Below are 15,176 nucleotides of genomic sequence, written 5' to 3' on the forward strand. Positions count from 1 at the left end.
GGCCCCAACATGACTCAACTCAACATAAGGGTACAAAAAGGAATACATAAAATAAAATGCATAATAACTAAAAATATAAGCTCTGAATCGTGGCTGTCGATCTGCGATGCTTCCGGCAATACACCTGTTTGAACCTTGGATCGATGTCCTCATCACTAGGACCTTTTTAATTTTCTAATATTTGTAACAAGCAGGAATTTATTGATGTATATGCTCTAGTTTGAGAGGGTGTTATCGTAGGAATGTATTGCATGGGAAAGAATTATTATTGCTGTAAATCTGTAATGTATTCTCATAAATGAGAATATTTTCCTAATTATTATATTTCGTTTTTGTTCTTCATATTTTCCATGCATAGACTTTTATATTCAGTCAATGAGATATAACAAAAAAATTTCTCTCACAACAGATGAGATCTCTAACACAAGAATATGAATTTGCACACACGTTGACTAGGATAAAAATTGTAGAATGCCAGCAAAAGTACGGAGATCATACCTGTGATAACTCGCCACCACCCAAACCAGAAGGCTCCACATGATGACCTGTACCAAATAACAGAATTTATACAAAAATGATCTGAGCAAGTGAAATTGTGGAAAAATTGCATCAAGAAGAAAATGTGAAAAAAAAAAAAATAAAACAAAACAATGACAATGACAAAGAACAAGAAATACCAGAAGCTTGTTCCACAAGTTTGAGCAATTTAACTATTTGTTCCTGTCAAAGGGACAAAAGACACGAACACCAGTCACAAAAATAAAAGCAAATGATTCCAATGAAACATTCTGATGCATACCCTTTGAATAACATTTAGCTGAAATATAAATTGCAAAGTTGGAAGGATTGTAGCAGCCTCCAAAGTAGCACTTGCAGTTAAGCCAACTGCTGGATTGACCAATGTTGCTACCTAAGAAACAAATGTAAAAGATCAAGTTGGCAGTCTCAAAAGAATGTGTGCCGTTTTTTAGCTAATTTATGTTGCTTCTCAAAACTATTGATGTAGTTAACAAATCCTGAAAAAATAGCGGCTAATTTTACCAAAACTAACTTATATTTCTACATCAAAATCATCCAAAGTTTCATTTTATTTATTTCATAAAATGAGACTAGGCAAGCTCATCATTGAGAATCAGTTACATTTTCCAAAGGATGACAACTTACTATTAAATATCTTGCAAGCATTCATTCTTTTGCACTTTGTTCATATAGATACCGCACTGACATATTATGTACCATACTACCATTGCACCCAAGTCATTCTTTGCAGCAACCCTTACACAAAAGTTATATAGGTAGGATCTTGAGACAGTAGGTCACACTTCTTTATTTCACAAAATGAACTATGTCTGCCTATAATTGAGAATCGATTACATTTTCTAAATAAAGACAATTTATTATTAAATATATTTACGAAACTCACACTTTTGCAAATTGTTTATATAGTTAGGTCATGCCTTATTGACGTGCATCATTCACCAATGCGCCAATATGTTCCTTATTCTTTATATTAACTCTTCATACCCTATAGAAGTGGGAGCACCATACACTAGGTACAACTTTCTAATTTTTCTCCTTTTAACATCAATATGTTTCTTTCTTGATTTTTTTTTTTTTTAGCGGAAATAGAAGGTTATATCAAATTAAATGATCAGTTCAATGAGTTATGGTCAATATAATACATGAACGACCATGCTCTAGAACAACCCAACAGATGAACAAACAAAATAAGACCCTAATGAGAGGGTTATAAGCGAACATTTTCAACAAAAGAGATCGAAATGTCATAGGGTCATCCTGATAGTAGAACTTCATAACAAAGATGAGTCCTTGTGGTAAAACTTCATACATCACATGAAAGACAAGTACAAATGATTGTCATAAAAGTGAATGAGAAAAACGATCTACTGATGCTGCACAAAAGAGAGCTCAATCACAACCCTGAAAATAGGGGTGTTGGTCAGTTTGGTCAATTTGTCAAATGAATTAGCTAAACCAATTGATTTTGGTTATTAATTTTTGAAAACTGAACCAATCAATTTTTTTCGAATTGTCAGTTCTGCTTGGTTTTGGAACCAAAATGCAATTAACTATAGCAATGAAATTAATTATTTTTAGCTTAAATAACATGTGTTAAAAAATGCCAATTAAACTTTGCTAAAAGCCTAAAATTTATAAGTTTGTCATGTAGAGTAAATAATATTCATGTTGATATTTTTATTACTTGTTTATTTATAGTTAATGGGCTTTGTTAATTTAATATTTGAAGATAATCAATTTGTAGTTAGATCAACTTTACAAAACCAAGAAGTAAACCAATAACAAAAAATTGGAAAAACGAAAAAATACAACTAATAATCAAACTAATACTACAACAACCGAACCAAACTTATTAAATGAGATTGATTCAATTTTACAATTTTATCCTAATAATGCACATCTTTACATGAGTTAATATAACTTACTTCCAACCAATACCAAAAATAATAAGAAGGAAAGCATGGTTTCTTACCCCATCCAAACTCAAAAGCAATATAAAGTGTTCACATTTCCAAGAGGAAGTTCCCTAAGTGATGTGAGACTAAAAAAGTTGAAGTTCTTGCTTTTCAAGTTTACAACATACAATATATATTTTAAAATAGAATTTTTAACTAAACCTTTATCATGTAAATAGCATTTATTCTTAATTAACAATGTTAATAAATTATATATTTCATTTATTATTTATATACTTTTGGAGAAAAAGGATTCATGTAGCCGACCCCACGTAGTGGGATAAAAGCTTGATGTTGTTGTTGTTGTTGTTGTTATTTATTATTTATATACTATAAAATTATTTATTTATTTATTCATTAACTATAAATGATCTCATCTTAATAATTTATAAATGAAAATTTATAATAAAAATTCAACCCTAGTCAAACCATTGAATATTGAACCTCTCCTTCTTTCGGTTCTATGTCTAGTCTGAATATCGCAACCTTGAAGGAAAAAGCACATTATAGTGACAAGAAAACAACAGCTACCCCAACTGACCAAGTCCAACAACACAAATACATCAACGGCACTTGGAGGATGCCATGACAATTTAGACATCTTGAGAGAGTATTTATGTTTCTCACCTAAATTGTGCTAGCTCCAATTAGCTTACTTACTATTTTGAGAATTCCAGACATATTTGAGTTAACTCTAATTGTTTCTTCCTTTTTCTTAGGGAATTTATGTAAATTCTTGATAGATAAGAGGGACTTCAGCTCATTATTACTAGCTTAAAACTGATAATCAACTTAATGCCTATTATTAAATTCTTTCTTTCGAAAAATTTACTTTCAAAATTTTCTCAAAAAATGTTCTTACCAAAAAAGTATATATTATGGGAAAATATAAATGAAAATTTTCCACCTATTCTAAAAAACTTATTAAACAGATATGTTTATCGGTTTTAATAAAAAATGTATAATGAGCTTAAATCATACATATGAGCCCGATGACTATACATGCTTTGTCTTAAGGATTAGGATGAAAATGAATAAGTCAAACTAAATACTACATCATTCATACTAGTTCATATTTTATTATCAAGCTCAATTAGAGCTGGAACATGACACTAGTTTCAAATTCTTCTTCAAGCACATTCAATTATCGAGTTGACATCGTAATAAAGCGTTGACCAAGCTAACTAAATAATATATAGAATGGTAATGATGTAAATAAATAGATGAGATATTTAATCTATCCATCTAACTATTTGCTCAAAAATTTATGATACTTATACTTCTATTAACACTAAAAAAAATTTTAAGTCTATATAAAATAAGAATATTGATATCATAACATAGAATAAGTTACCAAAAAAAAAAATCATAATCAAATGGGTATTTCATTCAGCTCTTGGTGAGTTATTTGTTAAATAACATACGATTGTGCTCATGAATGTAAATAGACAGACAAGTCAGTGTTCACTTATGTTGCTTGCAACTCTAGTTATGGACACATTCAAGTTGACCCTTAAGACCTAATCTTAAATAAATACGGTTATTCGACTGAATATATGGCTGGTCTCTCGATAATAAGTTCTGTAAATAACATATATATATAATTCATCCATTGCCCGACATAATGGCTAGTACAAATCTTAACATACATGACGATTATTATGTTACTTTGAGCAATGACTAGTTAAGTTTTTGCACGTGGTTTTAGCACATAAATATCCTTTTAATCCAAGCAAAAAAACCAAGCATTCAAGTATTTTATTAAACATAAACCCACATTTTTTCTCGCTCTTCCAACATGTAGTTCTCAAGCATCTAAACATCACGCTATTGAAAAAATTGTTAAGTGTTGAGGTATCTCCTCTTAAGCATTGTGTGCTTTATCCCTATCTACATAACTATGTTGTGAAGTGTAGGAATTTTCACCTTCAGAAATAACAAATGAATAAGAATATGCAAATGTTCCATAAATGAATAATGAATGCTTCAAAAAATAAGTTCATTTAAGTGATTATAAGGGAATCACAACCTAAATCCCAACTAAAAATGATTTATACATGGGAGATTTTTAGCATGAATATTGTTTCTTTTGGATAATCCCACGCATTAGATATACTCTCTTCTCAGTAGATTAAATTCAATAAAATGAATAAAAATTTGCACTTACCTATCTTTTAATGCATTAATTGCTTTGATTTTAACTAATTTTATATATAATGCTACACTTTTAGTTGATTGGCACAACAATAATACAATAACATCATCAAGTATTTATCTCACTACAAGAAGTCGACTGCATGAATCCTTTTTCTTCATTGCATCATGTTAAGAGTCAGATTATCATTTAAATCTAATAAAAAAATGTCATTTCTAACATTTTCTAACCAAGTCTTTTTAGATATACCTCTACCACTCTTAACATAGGCAAAATCTAATACTTCAACTCTCCTAATCAAGTCATTAGAAGGTTAACATTTTATGTGACAAAACCATCTAAAGTGACTCTCTCTAATCATATATGCCACTGGAGCTAATCTAACCTTTTCACATAAATGCTCATTTCACATTCTATCTATAAGAGTAAAGCCACTCATCCATCTAAGCATCCTCATCTCTGTAACACTTAACTTAATTGTATGCTTCTCTTTTAATAGCCAACATTCTATACCATAAAGTATTACAGGTCCACCACCATCTTAAAAAAATTTACCAAAATTTTGAGTGGTACTTTTCTATCACACAATAGGCCCAATGCATTCCTCCACTTCAACCATCCAACTTGAAATCTATTAATAATATCACCATCTATTTCACCATCACTCTTTACAATAAACCCAAGATATCTAAAATGTGTACTCATATTAATGACTTGATCGCCTAAAATCACAATCCCCCATCAGGTCTATTACTACTAGAATTACACTCCATGTATTTGGTTTTAGATCTACTCAAACGAAAACCTTTATACTCTTGAGGTTGACCTCCATAATTCAAGTTTACCTTGAACTCCCTCTCTAGTCTTATCAACAAGAAGAATATCATCAGCAGAAAGCATACTTCAGGGTACATCCTCCTGCAAATGTCAAGTAAAAACATTCATGACTAAAGAAAAAAGATACGTACTTAAAGCTGGTCCTTGATGTAATCCAACTACAACAAAAACAATAACAACATCAAGCCTTTATCTCACTACATACGATGGGTTATGTGAATCATTTTTCTTTATTGTGTCATATTAAGAGTCAAATGCTCATTTAAATCTAATAAAGAAATATCATTTCTAATATTTTCTAACCAAGTCTTCTTAGGTTCACCTCTTCCTTTCTTAGCATAAGTCAAATCTAATACATCTACTCTCCTAACCAGGTCATTGACAGGCCACCATTTTACATAATCAAACCATCTAAGGCGACTCTCTCTAATCTTATCTTCCAATGGAGCTACTCCAACTTTTTCACGTATATGCGCATTTTGTACCTTGTCTCAAAGAGTAAAGCCACTCATCCACCTGGGCATCACATCTCTACAACACTTAATATCACTTAATATTATGCTTCTCTTTTAATGGCCAACATTCTGCACCATAAAGCATTGCAAGTCTCACCACCATCGTATAGAAATTTCCCTTAAGTTTAAAGAGGACTTTTCTATCACACAACAAGCACGATGCATTCCTCCACTTCAACCATCCAACTTGAATTCTACTAATAATATCCCCATCTATTTCACCATCACTTTGAACAATAGACCCAAGATATCTAAAATATGCACTCTTATTAATAACTTGATCGCCCAATCACAATCCCCCCACTAGATCTATTATTACTAAAATTACACTCCATATTCAGTTTTAGATCTACTCAAAACGAAAATCTTTAGACCCTAAGGTTGACCTTCTTGATGTAATCCAATTGAAATAGGAAAATACTTGGTCCAACCTCCCTGTGTTTGAACACAAGTAACAACTACCACATACAAATCCTTAATGACTTGAGTATAAGTATTATTAACATCTTTCTTTTCTAAAACACTCCATAGCACTTTTCTTTGAACTTTATGATAAGCTTTAAATATCATATGTAGATCCTCCTTATTCTCCCAAAACGTTTCCATCAAACCTCTCAATTAATGTATAGCTTCCATAGTAGACCTACTTGGCATGAATCCAAATTGATTTCGAGAAACATTAGTAGCATGTCGTAACATATGCTCAATAACTCTCTCACGAAATTTTAAAGCATGCCATGTCAACTTAATTCCCCTATATTTTGCACACTCTTGTGCATCACCTTTATCCTTAAAAATAGGAATTAACACACCCCTTCTCCACTCATCTGACATCTTTTAGTTGGCACATTAATATTTTGATAAAATTTGGCCCCAATACTGATAAAATTTAAAATCAATATTTTCCATGTGGCAATATTTGTGTAATAGAACATATCAAGTGCATGAGGCTCCAACCAATGTGTGGTCTGGAAGGGATTGGCATACACGACCTTCCTCTTAACATTGCATAAGGCTGCTTTTATGAATTGAATCCATGGCCTCCAGGTCACCAAAGAAAAAAAAGAAACCTAAACATTGTTCCAAGCCCGCCCTCTACATATTGGCAATCGCATGAGAACTTAAACTATTTTCCAAAATTAAAGAATGCCCAAATAATTTTGCAACTTACCAAAGTTTAAGAAATATAACATTGTTGTCATCATCATTAGCCTTAACAAAACTATTTGATGCAACCCGTGTAACTCACCCAATATAATCATTTCTCAAAATAAATATTTTGTAATATTCTCCAAAAGCTAAAAGATTTTTTTGTTACAAAATAAATATTCTCCAATTGCAGAAGATATACATCAAGGATCAGCCTTAAGCCCATATCTTTTTGATTTAGTCATAGATGTTCTCACTAGACATTTGCAAGAGGTTATACCCTGGCGTATGCTTTTTGTTGATAATATTCTTCTTGTTGATAAGACTAGAGCGGGAGCTGAATACACCAGGCTAGTTGTGTGATAGAAAAGTCTCCCTCGAACTTAAAAGGAAAATTCTATAAGACGGTGGTGAGACCTGCAATGCTTTATGGTGCAAAATTTTGGTCATTAAAAGAGAAGCATAATATTAAGTCTTGCGTAGACAAGGATGCTTAGGTGGATGAGCGACTTTACTCTTAGAGATAGGATACGAAATGAGCATATACGTTAAAAGGATGGAATATCTCCTGTGCAAGATAAGATTAGAGAGAGCCGCCTAAGATGGTTTGGTTACATAAAATGGCAGCCTTCTGATGACTTTGTTAGGAAAGTATATGTATTAAATTTGGCTTATCTAAAGAAAGGTAGAGATAGACCTAAAAAGACTAGGTGAGAGAATATTAGAAATCACATTCATTTATTAGATTTAAATGAGAATTTGACTCTTAACATGACATAATGGAGAAAATAAATTCATGTAACCGACGCCACGTAGTGGGATAAAGGCTTGATGATGTTGTTGTTGTTGTAGAAGACATGCATAAGAAAACTTTTTCTAACCACCACCCATCACTCAATTTACTAGCGTACATGGCAGAAATTTAAGTTACCAAAATAGGTTACATGTATTACGAATGATAACAAGAAATCCATCCACCAAATTTTTATGAGCCTCAGCAAGTGCACAAAAACGCCATTGTTATCAAGGGCTTGATTTGGGCTTACAATCCACCGGATGTTTAGAACAGTAATGTTAACACAGTACATTTGACAACTAGAGCGAAAAGAACATCAATATCTAAAGTCAAAAACGTTATTATGATATTGCCTAAGCTCTTTTAGTGAGCTCATAAGACCATCAATACTAACAGTCCAGCCTGCGAGCCAAATACCTTGTTTTAATCGTTAGAGTTCTACTTTGTAAATAATGCATACCTTATTTCCAGCATCTGATGAAGTAACCTTGAAACGCCCCTTACGTTGAAAAACTCGTCCTTCTGATGATTCATCATTCAAATTCACTTCATAACCATGACATTATTGTTTCCAGGAGGAAATAAGAATCAGCATTTTAAAATAAACTATGAACTGAAAGCATTTCATATTACTAGAAAAATATGAAGAAGCAACAAGTTAAAGTTCAGACCAGATGAATGGTTGGAGGAATGACGACTTAATAAGGGCCCACTGTAATTCTTTTCGCTATGATACTTCTGGTGTAATTCATCCCTAAAATTTAATAAAAAGCACTTGAGGATAATTAAAGAATTCATGAATCAACATCAATCTAAAATGCTCACACTAAAAAATTCATATATTATTCAAGAATTTCAAAGAAGTAATCAAACTCATCAGCCAACAAAAGAAAAAAGGAAGATACCAGCAAAATCGTTACAAACATTTTATGCTAGACTAAATATTCTATCAAAGCTACAGCTAAAAAATTTTTCAAATAATGAGTAGCTCAAACTAAAGATTGAAAGGTCATAAACAACTATGCAGAATTTCAGATCACATGAGTATATTTTGATTGTAATTGATATGTCCTAGGCAACTGATAGGAAATACTTGATTTCAAGTATTCCCTAATCACTTTAGCAACAAAACTCAAGGCGAGCTGCTGTCCACAGCAGGAAATCAGCCCAAAACAGTAGAAAAAACGAGGAAAACTGCTGGAGACTAGGAGAAAACACCGGTATTTTACTAGTAGATGATGAAAATAGCAAAGATACAATTTGTTCTTCGATTCGAGAGGAAGAACGTACTCTCCAAAGTCTCCGGCGAAGCCAAGAGCCCAAAACAAAACCTAGATCTCAAAGAGAAAACTCAAATTCAAGATGAGGAGATAATTCCCCCCAAACTCCTAATTATACAAAATTAATCATAAAGGACAATCATAAACTTCCTAAAACAGCCTTTTACGTTCAAAATTTCCCTCCTAAACTCCACGGCTCACGGCAGAGCCGTTTCCGCCCGTTCGGCTCTCTCGCGTGCGTCTCGCGTAGACGCGGACCGGTCCCTGCTGGACCGGTCCAACCGGCCCATCCTGGGCCGGTCTAACAACAACGTATAGGATTCATTTCAATACAAACATACTATATTAATAAACAAATAAGGGGGTAAATTTTCCAATGAGAAGCCTCGAACTTTTGAATGACTAACAAATACAAAGACTTAATGGGATCACATAATTTAACTAAAATAATGTGAACCAATTTGCAGTTTCTAGTCCGTCCATGTCATAATGTCCTGGAAACACAAGCAGTATGAAAGCTCAACAGAGAAAGAGAAACATAAAAACGTATGTCGCTTTTCTTTTCCTCATAAAAGGAAAAGTTAATCATAAAAACTATATTCTTAATGTTAACGTTACTGTGAAGTATAAGTTTACCTCTCGGTGGGTAGAGCAGTATTCCTTGCATGTGAAAGTAGATGTTCTGGTAGAAGTGAACCACTAAAAACTTTCTGCCGTCCAGAAACATCCAAGTGTTTGACCACGAAAGTGCTGTTTTCTAAATTCTCAGCACGAGTATTTTTACTTTCTGAATTGACTTCATGTGATCCCTGATTCATAAGGATTAGTGGTTCTGAATCCAACTGCATGCCAACCTGCCCATTGGGGCTTGCATCTTTGATCTCATCCTCAGGAACATCAAAATAGCCTCTACAGAATAAATGTATTACCAGTCAAATTTAAAATATTATTGCTAGTTATTACAAATAAAATATAGCATTATCAATTCATCTGCATTTAGCAAAGCATGATCAATTACTCATTTTCAACCAAGTTTATGCTACTTGAAAAGGTCACCCACAGTAACTCAAGTTGAAAGAAACAAATGAATCAACAAATTGAAAACACATATCTTAAAATGAACATAGAACCATTATAGCATACTCAAGTGCTTTAAGAGGACGAATAGGAAAGGCAGTGCTGAGAAGACCATCAAAATCTTGAAGATCTTGAAACTTTTCCTAATAAAGAGAAATAGTATTAAACAACATTAATGGTTATCAACTAGCATAAATAAAACAAAATTAACTAAAATCTTTCAAAAGATAATAGTATATACTCTGGAATCACTTTAGTTGCCATTTTACCTTCCTTGATGTGACAACATTGGCAACATCATCTGTTTCATAAGAAGCAATCTGCTGTACAGAATCATTTGCATAATTAGTACGATGATTCACATCTAATTCTAAATTGGGCGTCTCCTCTTGGATCTGCAAATAACTTCAATCAATACGCATCCAATATAATATAATAATCATGCCAAATATAAACTATTTTGAATACTAACTTGGGCTGCCTGGGATTTCAAGTCTTCAATATTAAAATTCCAAGCACTGATGCCTCGGATGTACTCACGCTGCAACACCACATGATTTTTTGTCATTTCTATAAAACAGGACTCCAAATCAATTGTGCAGGGGGCAAAATTAACAACAATAAAAATAATGCAAGGAATACAACAAACAACAGAGAAACGGATGAATGGGGACAGAAAATCCTCTCTTTAAAACTTTAATTCCTATTAATTCTCATTTCTGACATAGCTACAAAAGTCCAATATGCCAAGTACATCTAATCATCACTGAACATATCATCTAGTGCTGCCAACGTGCAAGGCGCAATGCAACGCTCAAAGGCAATATATTCTTCAAAGTACAAAGCACAAACAAAGCAAAAAAGCCTAGAATTTTAGACAACCTAAACAATAAAACTAAGAAAACATTACAAGGTATTAAATCGTTGCCACCTCCATAGAAAAATAAAATTATTGTAAAAATTCACATATTACATCAAATATTAATAAGCACTTTGAAACTTTAAGCCGTCAAAAGATGTTGTTATGTAAACAATAAGCAATCACCTAAAAGCTAGATGCGATGTTGCTCTGTAAACAATAAGAAATCACCTAAAAGCTAGCAAGCAGCCTCGTACAGAAGGACAGAGCAATAAGACAAGTAAGCAAAACGTACACTAACCACAAAAAAGCAAACAGAGTAGCAGCGCAAAGCCACATAGAAATAAAATCACCAGCAAAGTTAAGGCCGAACAGCAAACATTCACAGATTCTTGAAAAATTAAAAACCTTTTGATAGGAAACACTTGGATTTCCAAGTGTTTCTCACCAAAACCAAGTAGATCCAATGTAAAATTGCTGTCCACAGCAGAAAAACAGCCAAAAACAGTAGGAAAGCAGGAAAAACTGCAGAAAAATCCGAGAAAAAACTTGTATTTTACTAGTAGTTGCAAGGAAATAGCAAAGATACAATTGATCCTCAATTCGAGAGGAGGATCGATCTCTCCCAAATCTCTAGACGCCGCTAGAGCCCAAAGAAATCTAAATCTAAGAGATCTCAAATTTCAGCCGACGACACTCGATTAGGCTTCTCCCAGCGTATCATACAAATAATGTAGTACCTCATACAACATTGAATCAATTACCTATATAGTTCCATTGTTCACCCTAAGGCCAATCACTGCTGACCAATTTATTTCGCCCAAAGCCTGATTCCTGTCCAGGAACCTTACAATACCTCGCTCAGATACAAGGCCCGGGTTTTTTTTCAAAGGCTCTCAAATCCTCTTGGTCAACCCAGTGACCCCGCCAAAGTAACGCCTCTACTTTCCACCTTGTTAGGATCCTAGCCCAAAAAAACATGGCCCGGTCAGATTCTACACCCCTCAGAAAATGGCATCTTCTAATTCCTCACCTTGGATCTCCCCGGTATACTACCTCCATTAAGCCTCCCCATTCCCCTCAGAGGAGGTCGTTCCCAATTGTCCCGATCGTCCCATCCTGTTACGAAATTCTATACTCTAAACCCCTTCTTTCATACTCTCCTTAATTCCTCCCTTCAAACCTCATTTTCACCTCGACGCTTGAATTACCTTTTCAAATCGGATGGACAGACGAGCCGGTTTCTGCATACCGTTCATAACTTCCTCCTTTCTTTTTCCTTTTAAAATCCCCCCCTCTCGACGCTAAGCTCGAATTCTTCGAATTCAACACCTCTGCATAGTTCAACGCTTCTAACCCCTCTCTTCTCCCTAGCAAAATTCAGCCCTCCCTTCTGTCATATCCCATGCTCCCTACAGTCTCTTAACTCCCATCGAAAGGTGGCTTCATAAAGTTCAGAGACATCTGTCGTTCTCTTCCTCGTAGGAAATACTCCTACCTCCACATTCTCTCCTCCCCCGCAAGTCGGTTCGATTTCCTCCCATGCCATTGGCCTGGTCCGGTCGATCTCTCTTACTTCCATGTCGCAGATTGGTTCAGTTTCAAGTTCGTTTCTTTCAAATATTTCCTTCCATTGCTGTGAACTTCCCCTCACCTTTTTCATTGTTGGAGTTTGATTTGATTTTTAAGTTTGAAGAATCTCTTCCCTTCCAAATACTGCTTTCAACTTGTTGACCGACTTTCGCCTTCCAAGATGTTTCAACCTTCTTCCGCCATCTTTCTTCCCCAATGGATCTCAAATAATATCACTTCCGGAAATGATTAAAACTTGCTGAATTTCCAGTAATTTCAGCCTGTCCGGTGGTCCCATAATCGACTGCTTCTGATACAATTGATAGGAAACACTTGATTTCAATGTTTCTCACCAAAAACAATCAAGTAGACTCCAATGTAAAATTGCTGTCCACAGCAGAAAAATACGCCAAAAACAGTAGGGAAAGCAAGGAAAAAACTGCCAGAAAATCCGAGAAAAACTTGTGTTTATACTAGTATTGCAAGGAAATTAGCAAATATACTGTATCCTCAATTTCGAGAGAGTGATTCATTTCCCATAATCTCTAGACGCCTGCTAGGCCCATGAAGAAATCTCTTATTTCTACGAGATTCTCAAATTTCAGCCAAATTCAAGATTGTCCAAATACCTAGAAAAAATTAAACTATTAATGGCATAACAAATCAAAATGGAAATCCCATAATACAGCCCCTACATTCAAATTTCTCTCTGAACACTTTCCCAAAAATCCTTCCTAAAACGCGGTCTGTTGAATTGCGTGTCGCTCCGCTTTCGTTCTCCTTTCCGATAGGTCGGAAATCCCGCCTGTTCGCGATTTCCTCCGTGAACCGGTCCCGCTTGACGGCTGGACCACGGATCTAACACCTTTTTGCTATCTCATTCTTCAGAAAATTAGCACTACTGAACGCGCACTAATTGGCAACAGAAAAATATGGAAGCCAGATAACTATAAAACAACAATTTAGTGGTGTTAGACTAAAAGGATGGGGCAACTCAATCCCCAAAATAAATTGATTTTTGTCTTCCCCGGTTTACAAGCTTCATCATTTGAGCTAAATTTTAGATCATTTATGTGCTGGGTCTTTAGTCATTTATTACTAAGGGTTAGCTCATTATTTAGCTATGATTTCTAGTTATATTTATTTATATAAATGTTACTTTTTAAGCTTTTTATTTTTTAATTATTTAGGTCTCTTGGAATTCCAAACCTGGCTTGGGAATTCCAAGAATATGATATTCACCTATGCGGTGCTTCCTTGGCTTCCCCCTTGGCCGGCCTGTGTTTCCGTGCCTTGCCTTCTTTGATTTCGGCGGTCCGCTGTTTCCGTTGCGTTGGCTCTTCCCTGTGTTGTGGCTCCTCGGTTCCGTGCAGCCTCCGTCTCCCGTGGTGTGCTCGCTTTGGTTCGCTTGGCTTTGAGTGTTTTTTTATGAAAAAAAGCAATAAGTTTTTAATGTTTTGTCTTTTAGAAATTCCTATGGATTTATTAGGGAGTCTCTTGTTATTCCGCTTTCATACCTATATATATGGGGGTATTGTTATTGTTTTAGAGGAGTGAATATTATGTGTATTTTTGGAAATGTAAAACTGCGGTTTCTGGAAAAAGCTGCGGCTTTGTCCGTTACTTCTTTTCTCATCTCCCTCCGAAATCTGCCGAGCTCTTTTCCAAACCTTTCCGCTCGTTTCTAATCTCTTTCGTTCTCTCCGCATAGTTGCTCACTTCCACTTATAACCCCTTCTGCTGGTAAAGCAACTCTTAGGGTGTCTTTTGATTTCGAGTCGATTGTGTAAGTCGTTTGTAATTTTGTTTTTTAATCTCTAAGTCGGTCTATAGATTTGTAAATGTAAGAGTGTTGTTCCTTCTGTCCCCTTCTTCTTCGTCATATTTCGTGGATTTAAGTCGGGGGTCTTTGTTCGGTATCTTATTCATGACGTGGCGAGGTTATAGGCTCCTCTATATTTCTTGCCCCCCACCAATTGTGTATACAGAGCAATTAGGATTTAGTCCTAGGTTGTGTTGTCAAGTTGTAATGTCAAATTTTTATTTTGTTTGTTAAGTTTTCAATTCGTTATTTAGAGCTTTGTGTAGTCTTTTTGAGTCTCTAACAAGAATTGTGAGTCTTTGAGTTTTTGAGTCAGTTAAAAAAATGAAAAAAGATCAAAAAAAACAGAAGAAAGCAAACCTGAGAAATTTGAAGCACTTCTATGATAGGTATATTCCATCAAAGTCAAAACATCCCTCTGGAAATATGAATTCGTGAAAAGCTTCTATCAGGATGCAATACGTAACATTAAAGGTAATTTAAGAACAAAGCAGCGTTTTACAGATCGATTTCTGAAAAGAACGAGATGAGAATCATGCAGAAAGTATGGAAAGGATTTGATGCAAATGGAATTGGGATGCACCGTCTCAACCCCAAAAAACCAAAGCTAACTCATCGA

At 34.5% G+C, this 15,176-nt stretch overlaps 1 protein-coding gene across 32 annotated transcripts in view; it reads right to left on the bottom strand.

The window, feature by feature from the left end:
• LOC110115246 (STE20/SPS1-related proline-alanine-rich protein kinase) overlaps positions 1–15,176 on the bottom strand; it is a 54,915-nt gene that overhangs the window by 15,407 nt on the left and 24,332 nt on the right. For 31 of the 32 annotated variants that reach the window (XR_003701000.1, XM_020848432.2, XM_020848426.2 and 28 more), the window contains 9 exons: positions 10,777–10,845; positions 10,574–10,699; positions 10,371–10,447; positions 9,864–10,136; positions 8,619–8,701; positions 8,408–8,493; positions 800–910; positions 678–720; positions 499–545 (listed from right to left, as the gene is read on the bottom strand). Coding sequence is in view for 31 of the 32 variants with exons in the window: in XM_020848432.2 (XP_020704091.1) it covers positions 499–545; positions 678–720; positions 800–910; positions 8,408–8,493; positions 8,619–8,701; positions 9,864–10,136; positions 10,371–10,447; positions 10,574–10,699; positions 10,777–10,845 (915 nt within the window). In the remaining variant the exon portion in view is untranslated. The remainder of the gene's footprint in view (positions 1–498; positions 546–677; positions 721–799; positions 911–8,407; positions 8,494–8,618; positions 8,702–9,863; positions 10,137–10,370; positions 10,448–10,573; positions 10,700–10,776; positions 10,846–15,176) is intronic. The other variant, XM_028695537.1, reaches the window with a different exon arrangement.

The sequence above is a fragment of the Dendrobium catenatum genome, unplaced genomic scaffold (genome assembly GCF_001605985.2).
Source record: "Dendrobium catenatum unplaced genomic scaffold, ASM160598v2 fragScaff_scaffold_651, whole genome shotgun sequence".
Taxonomy (NCBI): Eukaryota; Viridiplantae; Streptophyta; class Magnoliopsida; order Asparagales; family Orchidaceae; genus Dendrobium; species Dendrobium catenatum.